At 70.0% G+C, this 14,272-nt stretch overlaps 2 protein-coding genes across 6 annotated transcripts; both read left to right on the forward strand.

Moving 5' to 3' along the window:
- The first annotated feature begins 3,515 nt into the window (after nucleotides 1-3,515).
- On the forward strand, nucleotides 3,516-9,159 carry NR4A1 (nuclear receptor subfamily 4 group A member 1). The gene is made up of 7 exons (XM_075075737.1): nucleotides 3,516-3,669; nucleotides 6,455-7,263; nucleotides 7,505-7,634; nucleotides 7,756-7,907; nucleotides 7,981-8,183; nucleotides 8,265-8,443; nucleotides 8,542-9,159. The coding sequence occupies exons 2-7, from the start codon at nucleotides 6,457-6,459 to the stop codon at nucleotides 8,796-8,798; spliced, it is 1,728 nt and encodes a 575-aa protein (XP_074931838.1). The 5' UTR covers nucleotides 3,516-3,669; nucleotides 6,455-6,456; the 3' UTR covers nucleotides 8,799-9,159.
- A 2,147-nt stretch (nucleotides 9,160-11,306) lies between these two features.
- Nucleotides 11,307-13,415, forward strand: ATG101 (autophagy related 101). 5 transcript variants are annotated; one of them, XM_075075709.1, is made up of 3 exons: nucleotides 11,307-11,523; nucleotides 12,063-12,351; nucleotides 12,489-13,415. In XM_075075709.1, exons 1-3 carry the CDS (start codon nucleotides 11,486-11,488, stop codon nucleotides 12,891-12,893), a joined length of 732 nt encoding a protein of 243 aa, XP_074931810.1. In that variant the 5' UTR covers nucleotides 11,307-11,485; the 3' UTR covers nucleotides 12,894-13,415. The 5 variants fall into 5 exon arrangements, with proteins under 5 accessions (XP_074931810.1, XP_074931808.1, XP_074931809.1 ...); XM_075075707.1 differs by having other exon boundaries at nucleotides 11,484-11,537; XM_075075708.1 differs by having other exon boundaries at nucleotides 11,490-11,541.
- Nucleotides 13,416-14,272: the final 857 nt, after the last annotated feature.

Here is a 14,272-nt window from a genome sequence, read left to right on the forward strand (position 1 = left end):
AGCTCACTGTCCTGCAGCCCCCCATGCTGCCCCCCATGCTGCCCCCTTTGCCCTCCCGCTAGCCAGCTGGGCTCTGGGCAGGAAGGCCTTGGGGCTGACCAGCATCACCTTGGACCCTGCGTGGGGTCCCAGAGACCCCCTGTGTCCCCCCACCCGCAGCAGCCCCCGGTGCTGTGGGCCGTGTCCTGGCGCTGCGGGGCCCTGGCCAGGCCCTTCCTGCCCTGCTTCCTCCAGCAGCTGGCGGGAAGCTGGTCCCACCCCAAGCCCTTCCGCCGCGGGGGCCAAGGGTACCCACGGGGAGCTGGGTGGGCACTGGGGTCCCCCAGTTCCCTGCCCCATTGCCCCCCAGTCCCACCAAAACCGCATCTAGAGGTCTTGGGGGGCACAGAGCACCCCTCAACTGCTGCAGCGAGCACCCATGGGTGCACGAGTGTGGCCTTGTATGAGCGCTATGTGCAAGCACCGAGAGCCTGCAGCCCCCGCCTCAGTTTTCCCCTCTGGTTTGTTCCTGCCCCTGGCTGGGCCATTGTGTGTCTGGGACCCCCCCAGCTCCGGCACCCCACAGCCGGCCCCCGGGGTGTGTGGTCCTGGCTCAGCCCGCCGGGACCCTTTTGGGGTTTCTGAAGGAAACTTCTGGGGATGAGAAGCTGGGGGCGTGGGGGGGGCCGCGCTGCGCTGCAGTGGGGTGCGCGCGTATATGCTGCAGGGCTGCGTGTGCACATGTGTGCTGTGTGCCTGCACGTGTGTGTGTGTGGCAGGGCCGTGGGGGTGCGCGTGGGGTCCGGCCGCTCTCCTGCCTTGTCCCCGTTCCAGGACGGCTCCGTGCTTGGACATTTATGGTCTGGCTGTCAGGGCCGCACGCGCGGCCCCGGCTCGCAGCACCCGCCTGCGCGCTGCCAGGGTCGGGGCACCCCGTCCCCGTCACGGGACCCCGCGGCAGGTGCCACCCCACGCGGAGCTTTTTATAGCCCCAACCTGCAGTTGCGTGTGCCCGGGGCTGGGCAGGCGCTGGCTGGACACCAGGGTCACGCGTGGCACCGGCTGTGCTGGGCAGTACTGGTGGGGCCAAGGCTGCAGCGTTTGGCCCGGGAACGCCCCGGAGCAGCCAGTCTTTAGGGACAAATATAGGCCTGGGGCAGGGAGCCAGCGCCTGCTGTGGGCACCCCGCAATCCCCAACACCCACCCGCCTGTGGGCACCCCATGGTCCCTCAACACCCACCCGCCTGCGAGCACCCCACAGTCCCCCGATGCCCACCAGCCTGTAAGCCCCCTGCAGTCCCCCGACGCCCACCCAACCCCAACCACCCAGGTCCTGGGGGCAGTGGGGAGGGTGAAGGACCCGCTGGTGGCCCCCGTGTCCCCATGCCCTCGCTGGGGGCTGGGGCAGATGGGGCACCCCATGGCTGGTGTGAGCCGGGGCTCCACCCGCGCACCCCCGTGGCCTTGCCGGGGTGACCGGGCTCAGGTTTCCTCCCCCGGCGCTGGCCGGGCCCCGCGGCCTCTCCCGGGGTACAGCTAATCCCGGGTGCGGGGGCCGCCGGCGTCACCCTCCAGCCGCCGCAGCACCGGCACCAAGCGAGAGGTGCGAGGGGGCTGCGGCCGCCGCGCTCTGCGCCCCCGGTGGCTCCGGGACCCTCGACAGCTCCAGGACCCCGGCTCCGATCCTGCCCTGGGGGGGGTCCTGGCCGTACCCCCGGTTTGTACCGGCTGCAGCCCCGGGCTGAGCCCCGGTACCGGCCCCGGCGTTCGCGAGGTGCGGTGACCCCCGCCGGGTCCCGGCCGAGCCCGGGGGATCCCCGCGGGGGCGGCCCCCGTGATGCCGAGGGATCCCGGGGACGTCAGCGGGCAGGTGTGACGTCACGGGGCCCCCGCCTGGGGCGGGCGGCGCGCGGGGCCGTGCGGCAGTGGGGGCCGGGGCCCGAGCGAGGGAACGGGCGGCGGGAGGCGGCGGCGGCGGCCGGTCCCGGGCCGTCACCCCCGGTACCCCCGAGGCCCCCCGGGCTTCCGGGGCCGTGCCCCCCTCCCCGCCCCCGCCCCGGGCCCCTCCGGTCCCGGGCTTCCCCCCCTGCCGCTCCTCGCGGGGGTCCCGTGACGCCGGGCAGGGTCCCGGTACAGGGGGTCCCGGCAGCTCCCACCCGGGCCCGCTCCCCACCGTGCCGCCCCGACGCCCCGGGAATGGGCTGGTGCCCGATACCCACGACCGGAGAGAGGAGACCGGGCACGGTGGGTCGGGTCCCCCAACATTCCCGGTTCGCCCACCGGCAGCGGATACCGAGGGGGTACCGGGGCGGGGGGGGTACCGGGAGGGGTACCGTGGGGGGGACACCGGGTTCCTCCCCGCCCGTCCCTCTCCCTCCCGCCGGCCCGGCCCGCACGGGCTGAGCTCATCTTTCCAGCCCGCGGGCGCTGTTCCCGGCGCTGGGCGCCCGCCAGCAGCCGCCGTTCTTTCCATCGTCCCGGCCAGGGTCTCCCCGCCGGGACCGGGCGGGGGAGGGGACGACACACGAGGGTCCCACCGGGTGGCTGCCCCCCCAGGCCCGGCGACTGCCCGGGACCCCCGCGTGTCGTCCCCGCCACCGGCATCAGCCTCCCTAGGCACCGAGCGGAAGGAGACCGGGGGCACCGGCACCGGGGACGCCGAGTACCGAAGATCCCGGCTCAGATGGGCGCTGAGCACAGCGGCACCGGGGATACCGGCACCGAGAGGGCACCGGAGATGTGGGGTCCGGGGATGCCAGCACTTAGGGGGCACCGGAGATGGGGGCCCCGCAGTTACCGGAATCGAGGGGGCGCCGGGGATGGGGGCACTGGGGATGGGGGCACCGAGGGGACGCCGAGGATAACGGCACTGGAGATACCGGCAATGAGGGGGTACCGGGGATGGGGGTACCTGGGATGGGGGTACCGGGGATGGGGGTACCGGGGATGGGGGTACCGGGGATACCGGCATCGAGGGGGCGCCGGGGCTGGGGGAACAGGGGATACCGGCATCGAGGGGGCGCCAGGGGTGGAGGCACCGGAGATACCTGCACCGAGAGGGCACCGGGGATGGGGGTACCGGGGGTGGGGGCACCGAGGGGACGCCGGGGATAACGGCACCGGAGATACCGGCACTGAGGTGGCACCGGGGGATGCCAGCACCGGGGTACCAGCAGCGAGGGGACATCGGGATTACCGGCAGCGGAGACACCGGCAGCGGGGATGGGGGCACCGGGGACACCGGACCCGGGGATACCGGTCCCGGGAGGGCCCCGGGCTCTGCTGCCGCCCCTGCCCGGCCCGGCTCGCCGCTCGTCTCGGTGCCGACACCGGGGCCTCCGTCCCCCCCCCGCCGTCGGCCCCGGGAGCCCCGGGTGGGGGGGTGGGGGGTGGGGAGCGGGGGGCGCCCGGGCTATTTTTAGCCGGGGCCGCGCGGGTATTTTTAGCGCGGGCGCCGCGGTTGCGTCAATGGAACCCCGCGTGCGTCACGGCCGCGCCCCCGCCGGAACCGCCCCCCCCCGCGCCTTCTACGGCGCCGCCGTGCGTCACGGGCCCGCGCGCCGCCCCGCGCGTCACCGAGCGCTTAAGAGAAAGTAGTGGCGGGGCCGGAGCCCGGCGGAGCCCGCGCAGCGGCGGCGGCGGCGGAGGCAGCGGAGCGGGAACCGGAGCGCCGCCGCGCCGGCACCCGGGTACGGGCGGTGGGGGCACCGGGCGGGGGGGTGCGCGCACCGGGGGGTGCACGGCGTCGGGGGGCACCGGTGACACCGGGGGGAGCAGGGGCCGGGTGTCCCCGTGACACCGGGAGCTCAGAGCGGCGGGTGTCCGGTAGCACCGGGGGGAGCCGGGGTCGGGTGTCCCGGTGCCACCGGCGTCTCAGACCGACGGATGTCCTGCAAAGCGTACGGGGTCGTGTGTCCTGGTGACACCGGCGGGAGCAGGGGTCGGGGTGTCCCGTGTGGAACCGGGAGCTCAGAGCGGCGGGTGTCCCGTGTGGAACCGGGAGCTCAGAGCGGCGGTGTGTCCTGCAAAGCGCACGGGGTCGGGTGTCCCGGTAGCACCGAGGGAGAGCCGCGGTCCGGCGTCCCGATGACACGGGGCGCTCAGAGCGGCGGGTGTTCTGCAAAGTGTACGGGATCGGGTGTCCCGGTGGTACCGGGAGCTCAGAGCGGCGGGTGTCCTGCAAAGTGTACGGGATCGGGTGTCCCGGTGGTACCGGGAGCTCAGAGCGGCGGGTGTCCTGCAAAGCGCACGGGATCGGGTGTCCCGGTGGTACCGGGGGGAGCCGGGGGTCCCGGTGGAAGGGACCGGGCGGTGTGCGCCATGCGGGGCTGGCCCTCGGGGGTACCCGGTAGCACCGGGGAGAGCCGGGGGGGAGGCGCACCGGGCGGGGGCCGGCAGAGCGAGGGGTCCCAGTCCTGGGGGTCCCAGGGAGAGCCGGACGCCGGGCTCCGAGAGGAACCCTGCAGGACCGGGAGCTGTTTCTCGGGGCTGCCCCCGGCCGTACCGGGCTGCGGGGCCGGGGCCAGGCAGGTCCCTGGTTGCAGGACCCCCCACCGGGTCCGGCTGCAGCCAGGGAGAGCCGCGGAGCCCCGGGGGCTGCAGAGGGCAGAGCCACCCCCAAACCGGGCATCGCCCCGGAGCCCCGAGCAGAGCGGTCGCGGAGCTGGAGAGGGCAGCGCCGTGCGGGCACTGCGGTGCGGGCAGCACCGTGCGGGCAGGGCCGTGCGGGCAGCACCGGGGGCACTGCGGTGCGGGCAGGGCCGTGCGGGCAGCACCGGGGGCACTGCGGTGCGGGCAGGGCCGTGCGGGCAGCACCGGGGGCACTGCGGTGCGGGCAGGGCCGTGCGGGCAGCACCGGGGGCACTGCGGTGTGGGCAGGACCGTGCGGGCAGGACCAGGGGCACTGCGGTGCGGGCAGCACCGGGGGCATTGCCGTGCAGGCAGGACTGTGCAGGCATTGCAGTGCAGGCAGCACCGGGGGCATTGCCGTGCGGGCAGCGCTGTGCAGACAAGCCCCTCACGGCCCACGCAGGCCTGGCAGCGGCTGCGTTTTGGCGAAGTGAGGCAGCAGGTGCCGGCAGGGAGGTGGGCAGCGTTACTCCCCTCCCAGCATTGCCGGCTGCTCTCGCCCACCCGCGGCCCAGGGCCCGGTGCCAGGGGCTGCCACCAGCCAGCGCAGGCAGCAGCCTCCGGGCCTGGGCACAGGCAGCTGCCTGCACTCCCAAATGAGGAATCTGCAATTACAGCCTGGGCCGTGGGCAGCACGGGGCCCACTGCTGGAATTTGCGCCTCGTCCCCTGGAAAGTTCATGGCAGGGGTGACCCCAAATGCTGCCAGTGAGCGGGCGAGGGCAAAACCATTTGAATAAGGAAGCAGCGACCATGCAGGGCGCTGCCCGCTGCTGCCAGGCAAACCCCGCACCGGGACTGCAGGAAGGGTCGAGGCTTTGCATAGCCCGGCTGGCAACTTGCAGCCAGGATTTGCATGCAGGCGAGGAAAGCTGCCACTGGCAGAGCTGGCGTTGCCCACTGCTGTGTCCCCAGCACAGCTTTGTGCCCTCCCGGCCATGTGCGGGGACAGGAGGCAGCCGGGGAGTCACTGTCCCTTCTGACCCCACCATCTGAGCCCAGCACAGTCCTTGTCCCCAGTAGACGGGTGCAGACCCCACCAGGGCACCGGGAGTGGGCTGGGGCCCGTTGGCATCCCGAGGGTGCCAGGGCTGGGCCCACACTGGGTATTTTTAAACCCGGCTCCCTGGATGGGTATCGGCTTTCTGAGAGCTGGTGAGAGCTGCTTGGACTTGGCTGGGGGAAGCCGGGGGACCGCGGGTTAGCTGGCACTGGTGCCGTGCCGGGGCTGCAGCGGCCGGGGGCCAGGCGCGGCGTGACATTTAAAGGTCTATGAGATGCATTACATTATCGTCTTGCCATCGGGGTCACTCCTGACTTGGCTTTCAGCTGGACCTGGGACTCCTGTTACGTCTTATGCAGGGCCGGATCCGTGCCGCAGGGACGGGGGGCTGCAGGGTCTTGGGGGGGCGGGCTCCTCTCCCCCCTGCAGGCAGCAGGTCTGGCTGCATTTGCTTTTCCAAAAGTCTCTGAAATCAGGGGGGCGGGGGGTGGCACCCTTGAGCCCTGGTTCAGCCTCAGGTCCGTCTTCCCCCGGCCAGCCCCTGGGCTCGGGAATCCGCCGGTCACATTCCTCCCTCCTTCCCTTTCGGCGGCTTTGCTAAGCCAGCGTTTTGGGGAATGTCCTTTGCACCCATTGGCTGTGGCGTGACCTTTCCTGGGGACGGCAGTGGCCACCACCGGCCAGCCACCAGCTTGGGGGGTCTGGCCCCGGCCACCTACGAGGGGGATCCCAGGGAAGGCCCTGCAGTTCTTGCCCCGTCTCCATCCTCCGTGAGGGCCGGAGGGGCCGCGGGGGGCAGGCACGGCAGTGGGGGGCCCCTCTGACACCCTGCTCTTCCCACAGAGATGCCCTGCATCCAGGCGCAGTACGGCACGGCGGGCACCGGCCCCTGCGAGCGCTGCCCGGCCGAGCTGCTCAGCCCCGACGGCAGCCGATTCCCCATGGAGGTGGCCGGAGCGGACCTGGCGGCCGCCCCTGCCCTGCCCAGCTTCAGCACCTTCATGGAGGGCTACGCTGGCGAGTTCGACGCCTTCCTCTACCAGCTGCCGGCCGGCAGCCAGCCCACCACCACTGCCGCTGCCTTCAAGCTGGAGGACTTCCAGGTGTACGGCTGCTACCCCGGGGCCTTCGGCGGGCAGCCAGATGAGACCCTCTCCTCCAGCGGCTCGGACTGTTATGGCAGCCCCTGCTCTGTCCCCTCGCCCGCCACGCCGGGCTTCCAGCCGCCCCAGGCTCCGGGCTGGGAGGGATCCTTCGGGGCGTACTCGCCCCCACCGAACTACGAGGGTGGGCGGCCCTGGGCTGAGCCGGCCAAGGGCGGTGGGTCACAGCCCCCCTTCTTCGCCTTTGGCACCCCAGCACCCAGCCCTGGTGGGTCCCCTGGGACCCTGAAGGGGCAGCCGGGCCCCTCACCCCGCCTGGACCCGCGGCTGCTGGACACGGACGCCTTCGCCCTGGCCCAGGGCTCCCCCGGGGGTTTCGCCGGGCTGCCCCTGGCCCCCACCTCGCCGCTGCTGGAGGGGCCGGCGCTGGCCCCCACCAAGGCACGCAGCCCCGGGGCGGGCGAGGGCCGCTGCGCCGTCTGCGGGGACAACGCCTCCTGCCAGCACTACGGCGTGCGCACCTGCGAGGGCTGCAAGGGCTTCTTCAAGGTAAGGGACCCCCCAAGGTCAGATCCGCTGCCAGGATATTCCCACAGTGCTTTGCAGCAGTGGGGATGCTGTGGGTCACCTCGGCGAGGGGCAGGGCAGGGAGCGCAGCCCCCGGGAGCTCTCCCTGCGGATGCGGAGCCGGATGCCGGGCTGGAGCGGGAGGGAGGGGAGGACAGAAGGGCTTTTGTTTGGTGGCTCGGCGCCCCGGGCTGAGCTTGGGCCGCTCCTTCCCCGCCCGCAGCGCACGGTGCAGAAGAACGCCAAGTACATCTGCCTGGCCAACAAGGACTGCCCCGTGGACAAGCGGCGGAGGAACCGCTGCCAGTTCTGTCGCTTCCAGAAGTGCCTGGCCGTCGGCATGGTCAAAGAAGGTACTGGGGTCCTGTCCTGGGGTGGGGGGGCTCCCAGCAGGAGTGGGGGGGGGGCCCTGCTCCACAGCCCGACCTGGCTGCGCTGAGGACAGACACACTCATTGCATGTCCCTCACCGCAGTGGTCCGGACCGACAGCCTGAAGGGGCGGCGGGGGCGGCTGCCCTCCAAGCCCAAGCAACCGCCGGACACAACCCCCGTCAGCCTCATCACCTCCCTGGTGCGGGCGCACATCGACTCCGTCCCCAGTGCCACCAAGCTCGACTACTCCAAGGTAGGGCTGGTCCCACCCCGTGCCCTCCCCGGGGCCACACCAGGGCCCGATCCTGACCCCGTCCCCGTGGCAGTTCCAGGAGTCGGTGCCGTGCCAGTTTGAGAAGGAGGATTCGGTGGACGTGCAGCAGTTTTACGACCTGCTCACCGGCTCCATGGACGTCATCCGCAAGTGGGCTGAGAAGATCCAGGGCTTCACTGAGCTGCCCAAGGAGGACCAGGACCTGCTGCTGGAGTCAGCCTTCCTCGAGCTCTTCATCCTGCGCCTGGCGTACCGGTGAGCCCCGGCACGGCGCGACACGGCGCAGAGGGGAGCCCAGGGCCGTGCCGGGAGGGTGACACGTGGTTGTGCCCGCAGCTCCAAGCCGGAGGAAGGGAAACTCATCTTCTGCAACGGGGTGGTGCTGCACCGCCTGCAGTGCGTGCGGGGCTTCGGCGAGTGGATCGACGCCATCCTCGAGTTCTCCCAGAGCCTCCACCGCATGAGCGTCGACATCCCCTCCTTCTCCTGCCTTGCCGCCCTCGTCATCATCACAGGTGAGACCCTGTTCCCGGTCCACACCCCACCACGGTCCCCTTCCCCACCCTGAGGCCATCACCCTGGCCTCACGCCTCTGTGTCCCCCCCTACCCTAGACCGCCACGGGCTGAAGGAGCCGAAGCGGGTGGAGGAGCTGCAGAACCGCATCGTGGGCTGCCTGAAGGACCACGTGGCGGCAGCGGGGGCCGAGCCGGGCCGCCCCGGCTGCCTCTCCAAGCTGCTGGGCAAACTGCCCGAGCTGCGCAGCCTCTGCACCCAGGGCCTCCAGCGCATCTTCTACCTGAAGCTGGAGGACCTGGTGCCACCACCACCCATCGTTGACAAGATCTTCATGGACACGCTGCCCTTTTGAGCCCCCAGCAGTGGGGGTGGGCTGCTGCCAGCCCCTAACCACCACCCGCCCCACCCCCGGGGACACCTGGGACCCCCCTGGGGACGCCTGGATCCCCCATGTGCCTTCACGGCGCCGGGTGCAGACGCACAGCAGCCCCAGTGCCTTTCCCCCCTGGGGTGGGCATCGCCAGCGCGGCGCTCCCCTTCTCCCCTGTAAAAATGCCCCCCTTGTAAATAGCGAGCAGCCGGATCCTGTACAGAGCGGGGAGCGCGGGGTTGGGGAGGGGGCTCCAGCCCCCCCAGCCTCGTCCCCCTCCCCTTTATATTTTTTTTTTCCCTCTTTTGGCCATTTTCTGTATATAAACTTGTACGTACATCGAGAGGTGCTGAAAGGAGCTGTTTCTCTTATGCATATGTGTCCCCCCCGCCAGTAATATCATCTATATTTAATATATGGTGACACGCCAAGCACCGGGGCTGGGGACAGCCGGGGTGCCGGAGCTGCACGTTGCCCATGCCGCTGCCCTTGAACCGTCACTCACCCCCGCGGCGGCGGCTGCCGCGGCCCCGCACCTGTCACCCGCCTGATTTATCCTCCCCAAAATAACCGGGAAGCGTGACTGGGTCCCCCCCTCCCCGTGTCCCTGGGGACGTGGCCATGGGCAAGGCCAGCCCTGGGGGGGGATGGGGGGGATGGATGGCATTTGGGGTCCCCGTCCCAGCCGGGGTCTCAGGGCTCGGGCCAGGGTGGGGGGTCCTGGTGTGTGGGGGGGAGGCTGGGTTGGCGTGGTCCCCTGGCTTGTCCCCTTCCTCCTGCCGGGGACAGCCTGGCCCCAGAGCAAATGTTAATGGGGACACCAAGGGCTGGCGCCGAACAAGGGCCACATTGAGGCGCTGGGCCGGGGGGGCCCTGCGGCGGTGAACAACAAGGGCCCCTCTGTCCCCCCCCGCCCCCGCCACAGGGAGAGCGCTGACGCACGGCGGGGCCGCAGCCGGGGGGGGCGGTCGGTGGGGGGCCAGGGGAGCCTGGTGCAGTGGGGATGGGGGGCCATGGGTGGGCTACCGGCATGGCACAGCATGGCTTTGCACCAGTTGTAGGGCAGGAGCAACCGTGCTGTGCCGTGGGGCAGGAATGGCCATGTCATGCCACGCCATGCCATGCTGTGGGGCAGGAATAGCTGTGCTGTGCTGTGCCATGCCATGCTCTGCCATTGTATGGGGCAGGAGCAGCTCTGCTACGCCATGCTGTGGGGCAGGAGTGGCCATGCCATGCCATGCTGTGCCATGCCATGGGGCAGGAGTGGCTGTGCCATGCCATGCTGTGGGGCAGGAATAGCTGTGCTGTGCCATGCCGTACCATGCTGTGCCATGCTGTGGGGCAGGAATGGACATGCCATGCTCTGCCGTGCCACAGTTCAGCAGCTGCCTGTCCCAACGTCCATCATGGTGCCAGCCCACACCCCAAAGCCACCGGGGAGGGCAACCCTCGGTGCCCCAAGGCCACCGGCAAGGTCACAAGCGGGGTGGCACGTCCCTGTCCTCTCCCTGCGGCACAGGGCTGGGCTCTGCCCACCTCATCCCCGTCCCTGTCCCCATCCCCTTGGCAGGGGCTGCTGCAAGAGGACCGGAGATGATGGTGCCAGCAGGGCCAGGTAAAAATAGCCCCGCAGCCGGCTCCGGCCATGCCTGTTTGCCCCGGGGCTGCATGGCACAGACACATATGTCACGGCGTGTGCCCAGCCCTCTGCCCGGTGATGTGCCACAGCCCTCCCTGCTGTGTCCTCCCCAGGACACGTCCCCATGGCACTGTGGGCGGCCTGATGCCACTGCCCCAAATCTCCATGTCCCCCTGTGTCTGCGTACCCCATATCCTCGTGTCCATCCTTCCCCCTGTCCCTGCATCCCCCGTGTCCCTGTGTCCATCCATCCCCCTGTCGCTCTGTCCCCCATGTCCATCCACCCTCCCATCCCTGCATCCCCCATGTGCCCGTGTCCATCCATCCCCCTGTCCCTGTGTCCCTCATGTCCCTGTGTCCATGTACCCCCCAGTCCCTGGGTCCCCCATGTCCATCCACCCCCCCGTCCCTACGTCCCCCTGTCCCCCATGTCCCTGCCTCCAGTAGCCCCCTCTGTCCCTTGTGTCCATAAGTCCCCATGTCCCCCCTTTTCCTTATGTCCCCATGTGTCCCCGTCATGCCAGGTCCGTGTGTCCCTGCTTTCCCCATGTGCCCATAGTGGTGTCCCCCATGTTCCTGTGCCCCCCCATCCCCTGCCCGTGCCTCTTGTCCCCATATACAGCCCCTGTGCTCTCCTTGTCTCCTGTTGCCGTGTCCCCCCGCCCTGGGCCATGGCACTGCGGGGTCACCGGGATCACCGCACCCCGAGTCCCGCTGCAGTACCGCCGCGGAGCCTCCAGCCCAGGGGGCGCGATGCGCTGAGGAGCGCCCAGGGGAAGTGAGCCGCTCTGCGCCGCGGTATGCCCAGCTCTGTGGTGGCCCCCGGAATGAACCAAGCTGGCGGCGGTGTGGGGGAGGGCAGCCGAGGAACGGAACGCCGATTCCAGCCCCGGGGCCGCACCGCGGCCGGGAACTGCAACGGGAGGGGGGATACACCGGTAGCAACAAGAAGCGTAGAGTGAGGAAACGCGGCTGCTACGGCGAGAAGTGCCGCCACATCGGTAGATGGTTTATCCCGACCCCCCCTCAGATGGGCTGCGCCATTTCCCTCCTCCCCGCGGTCAGATGGTCGGTCCCGGGTGGTGGGTGCGGGCCCGGCCGGCGGTGCTGAGGGGGGCCGGGGGGCCGTGAGGGGGGCCGGGACCGCGGGGTGAGGGGGGGCCGGGGGGCCGTGAGGAAGCGAGGGGGGCCGGGACCCTCGGGGGTGAGGGGAGCCGGGGTCCTGGGATGGGGTGAGGGGGGCCGGGGTCCCGGGAGGAGGCGGGGGGGGGGGGGGGGCGGTAGGGGCTGAAGAGGATGGAGGTCCTGGGAGGGAGGGAGGCCAGGACCCCCGAGGGTGAAGGGAGGTCGGGACCCTCTGGGGTGAGGGGCACTGGGGTCCTGGTTAAGGGCGGCTGTGGGGGGCCTGGGGCTCTCGAGGTGGGAGTGGGTTGTGTGGGAGCCCATACCTAGGTGCCTGGGTCCCTGTGGAGTGGGGAGGGCACATGCTGGGACAGCAGGGTCCCCAGGGGCTGCATGGAGGGGGTCGGTAGAGGCTGTCACCCGGGGCTGTTGGCCAAACAGGGGCACAACTGAGCCCCCACTTCAACACCCTTCTTTCCCTGCAGGACCTGCCGTTGTGCCCCCCCCCGAGCCGCCCCCGCCATGAACTGCCGTGCGGAGGTGCTGGAGGTGTCGGTGGAGGGTCGGCAGGTGGAGGAGGCCATGCTGGCAGTGCTCCACACCATCCTGCTGCACCGCAGCACCGGCAAGTTCCACTACAAGAAGGAGGGCACCTACTCCATTGGCACCGTGGGCACCCAGGACGTCGACTGTGACTTCATCGACTTCGCCTACGTCCGAGTCTCCTCCGAGGAGCTGGATCGGGCCCTCCGCAAGGCCGTCGGGGAGTTCAAGGTAAGGAGCCCCACAGGGACCTGGCAGGGCTGGAAGCAGGAGCTTAAAGACCTGCGGGCTGTGCCTTGTCCTTATCTGAGAGGGGAAGGTCACTGTCCCTCGCGCACCCTGAGCGGAGCCATGCGCTCTCTCGGCAGGATGCACTGCGCAACTCTGGCAGCGATGGCATGGGGCAGATCTCGCTGGAGTTCTACCAGAAAAAAAAGTCACGCTGGCCCTTCTCGGATGAGTGCATCCCCTGGGAGCTGTGGACCATCAAGGTGAACGTGGTGAACCTGGCTAACGAGCAGGAGCGGCAGATCTGCCGGGAGAAGGTGGGCGAGAAACTCTGTGAAAAGATCATCAACATCGTGGAGGTGATGAACCGCCACGAGTACCTGCCCAAGATGCCCACCCAGTCAGAGGTGGACAATGTCTTCGACACCGGCCTGAAGGACGTGCAGCCCTACCTGTACAAGATCTCCTACCAGATCACGGACTCCCTGGGCACCTCGGTCACCACCACCATGCGCCGGCTCATCAAGGACACACTGGCTCTGTAGGGCTGGGTTCACCTCGCGTGGTGGCACCTCTCCGGCGCAGCCCCTGGCTCTTTGGGACGGCGGCTCTGCTTGGATCTCTGCCTCCAGAAAGCCTCGGCATGGAGCTGGACTCGGCCTGGCCCTTAATTGGGGACTGCTGCTAATTCGGTTTGCACCGCAGGGCGCTCGCTGGGCTTGGAGAACCGGCTTGGTGGCTCCCGGGTTGGCTGAGGGGGTGGCGAGTCCTTGGGGCGGGAGCTGCTGGTCGGCGTGCGCGGCATCGGCACCAGCTCGGCGCTGGGTTCCTGGCCCGGCAGAGCGATGCTGGGGATCGGTGCAGAGCTGGGATGGTGTCTGAACCCCGTCTGGCCCTGCCTGCGGCCGCTCTCCACCTCACTCTGTGCCAGCACCAGCCTCGTCCCTCGTCACCATGTGTCCCCGCCAGCGGCACCCCCCATCCCTTGGACTGAGCCGCTTCCCCGCGGGGCCCGAAGATGAGCTCGCTGCCGCCTCTGGGGCAAAAATAAAGTATTTTTCCTTTCACCTGCAGTCTCTTCCCCTCCTGGCTGGTGATGGGGCCGGCGTCCCCGGGCTGGGGGGAGGCTGGGGTGCTGAGCTGGGGAACCCCATCGCATCCTCATACCTTGGGGCTCACCGGCCGCAGTGCGACTGGGGGAGCTGGCACCCTGGGGCCCACCCCCCAGGAGCGACACCCTGAGCCCCAGCTGCCCCCAGGCGCACCCAGGGGAGGGGACGGGGTGACCCCCTTCAGTGCAGGATTCCACGCCCCTCCACAGCAACAAGGGGGGGCAGAGCTGCTTCTCCTGCTCAGGGGGGTGCATCTGCCAGGCAGCAGCTTCTCGGCAGAGCGAGGGGGCCCGTGTGCGTGGCCGAGACAGTCCTTGACATCACTTAAATCCTCCCCATCTGTTGCCAACCCACCACCGCCCCACGCGCCCGCACTCCGCTCCTGGGAGGAAGAAGAGGAGGAGATGAACGCCAGCTCACAGGCCAGCACCTGGGGGGACACGTGGGTGGCAGCAGCCATCCAAATTGCCATCGTCTTGGTGCTCTGCCTCGCCGTCACCTTGACCGTCATCTTCCTCAGCTGCAACCTGCTGCTGCAGGCGGAGAGTCCGGCAGCGGCCCCGGCACAGGGGGAGCGGTGGCCATCCCGCGAGGCCGAGGGGGCTGCCGAGGGGGCATAGGGACTGCCCTGAGCCCAGCCGACGGACAGAGAGATGGACGGATGGCTGGACAGAGGGATGGCTGGAGGGAAAGATGGATGGACAGCAGCATCTTTGCCCGTAGCAGTTTTGATGGCACTTGGGGATGGAGCAGGATGGCGCTGGGGGCTGCAGCACCCCCGGCTTGTACAGATGAATTAAAAGGCGATGGGG

This window comes from Phalacrocorax aristotelis, chromosome 26, assembly GCF_949628215.1.
Source record: "Phalacrocorax aristotelis chromosome 26, bGulAri2.1, whole genome shotgun sequence".
Lineage (NCBI taxonomy): Eukaryota > Metazoa > Chordata > Aves > Suliformes > Phalacrocoracidae > Phalacrocorax > Phalacrocorax aristotelis.

Excerpts from the sequence above, each read along its gene's own strand:
- NR4A1 (XM_075075737.1), top strand. The coding sequence starts at position 6,457 with ATGCCCTGCATCCAGGCGCAGTACGGCACGGCGGGCACCGGCCCCTGC. Across the intron at positions 7,635-7,755 it reads CGTCGGCATGGTCAAAGAAG|TGGTCCGGACCGACAGCCTG; the intron begins GTACTGGGGTCC and ends CCCTCACCGCAG. Across the intron at positions 8,444-8,541 it reads CGCCCTCGTCATCATCACAG|ACCGCCACGGGCTGAAGGAG; the intron begins GTGAGACCCTGT and ends CCCCTACCCTAG.
- ATG101 (XM_075075709.1), top strand. The coding sequence starts at position 11,486 with ATGGGCTGCGCCATTTCCCTCCTCCCCGCGGTCAGATG. Across the intron at positions 11,524-12,062 it reads CTCCTCCCCGCGGTCAGATG|GACCTGCCGTTGTGCCCCCC; the intron begins GTCGGTCCCGGG and ends CTTTCCCTGCAG. Across the intron at positions 12,352-12,488 it reads AGGCCGTCGGGGAGTTCAAG|GATGCACTGCGCAACTCTGG; the intron begins GTAAGGAGCCCC and ends CTCTCTCGGCAG.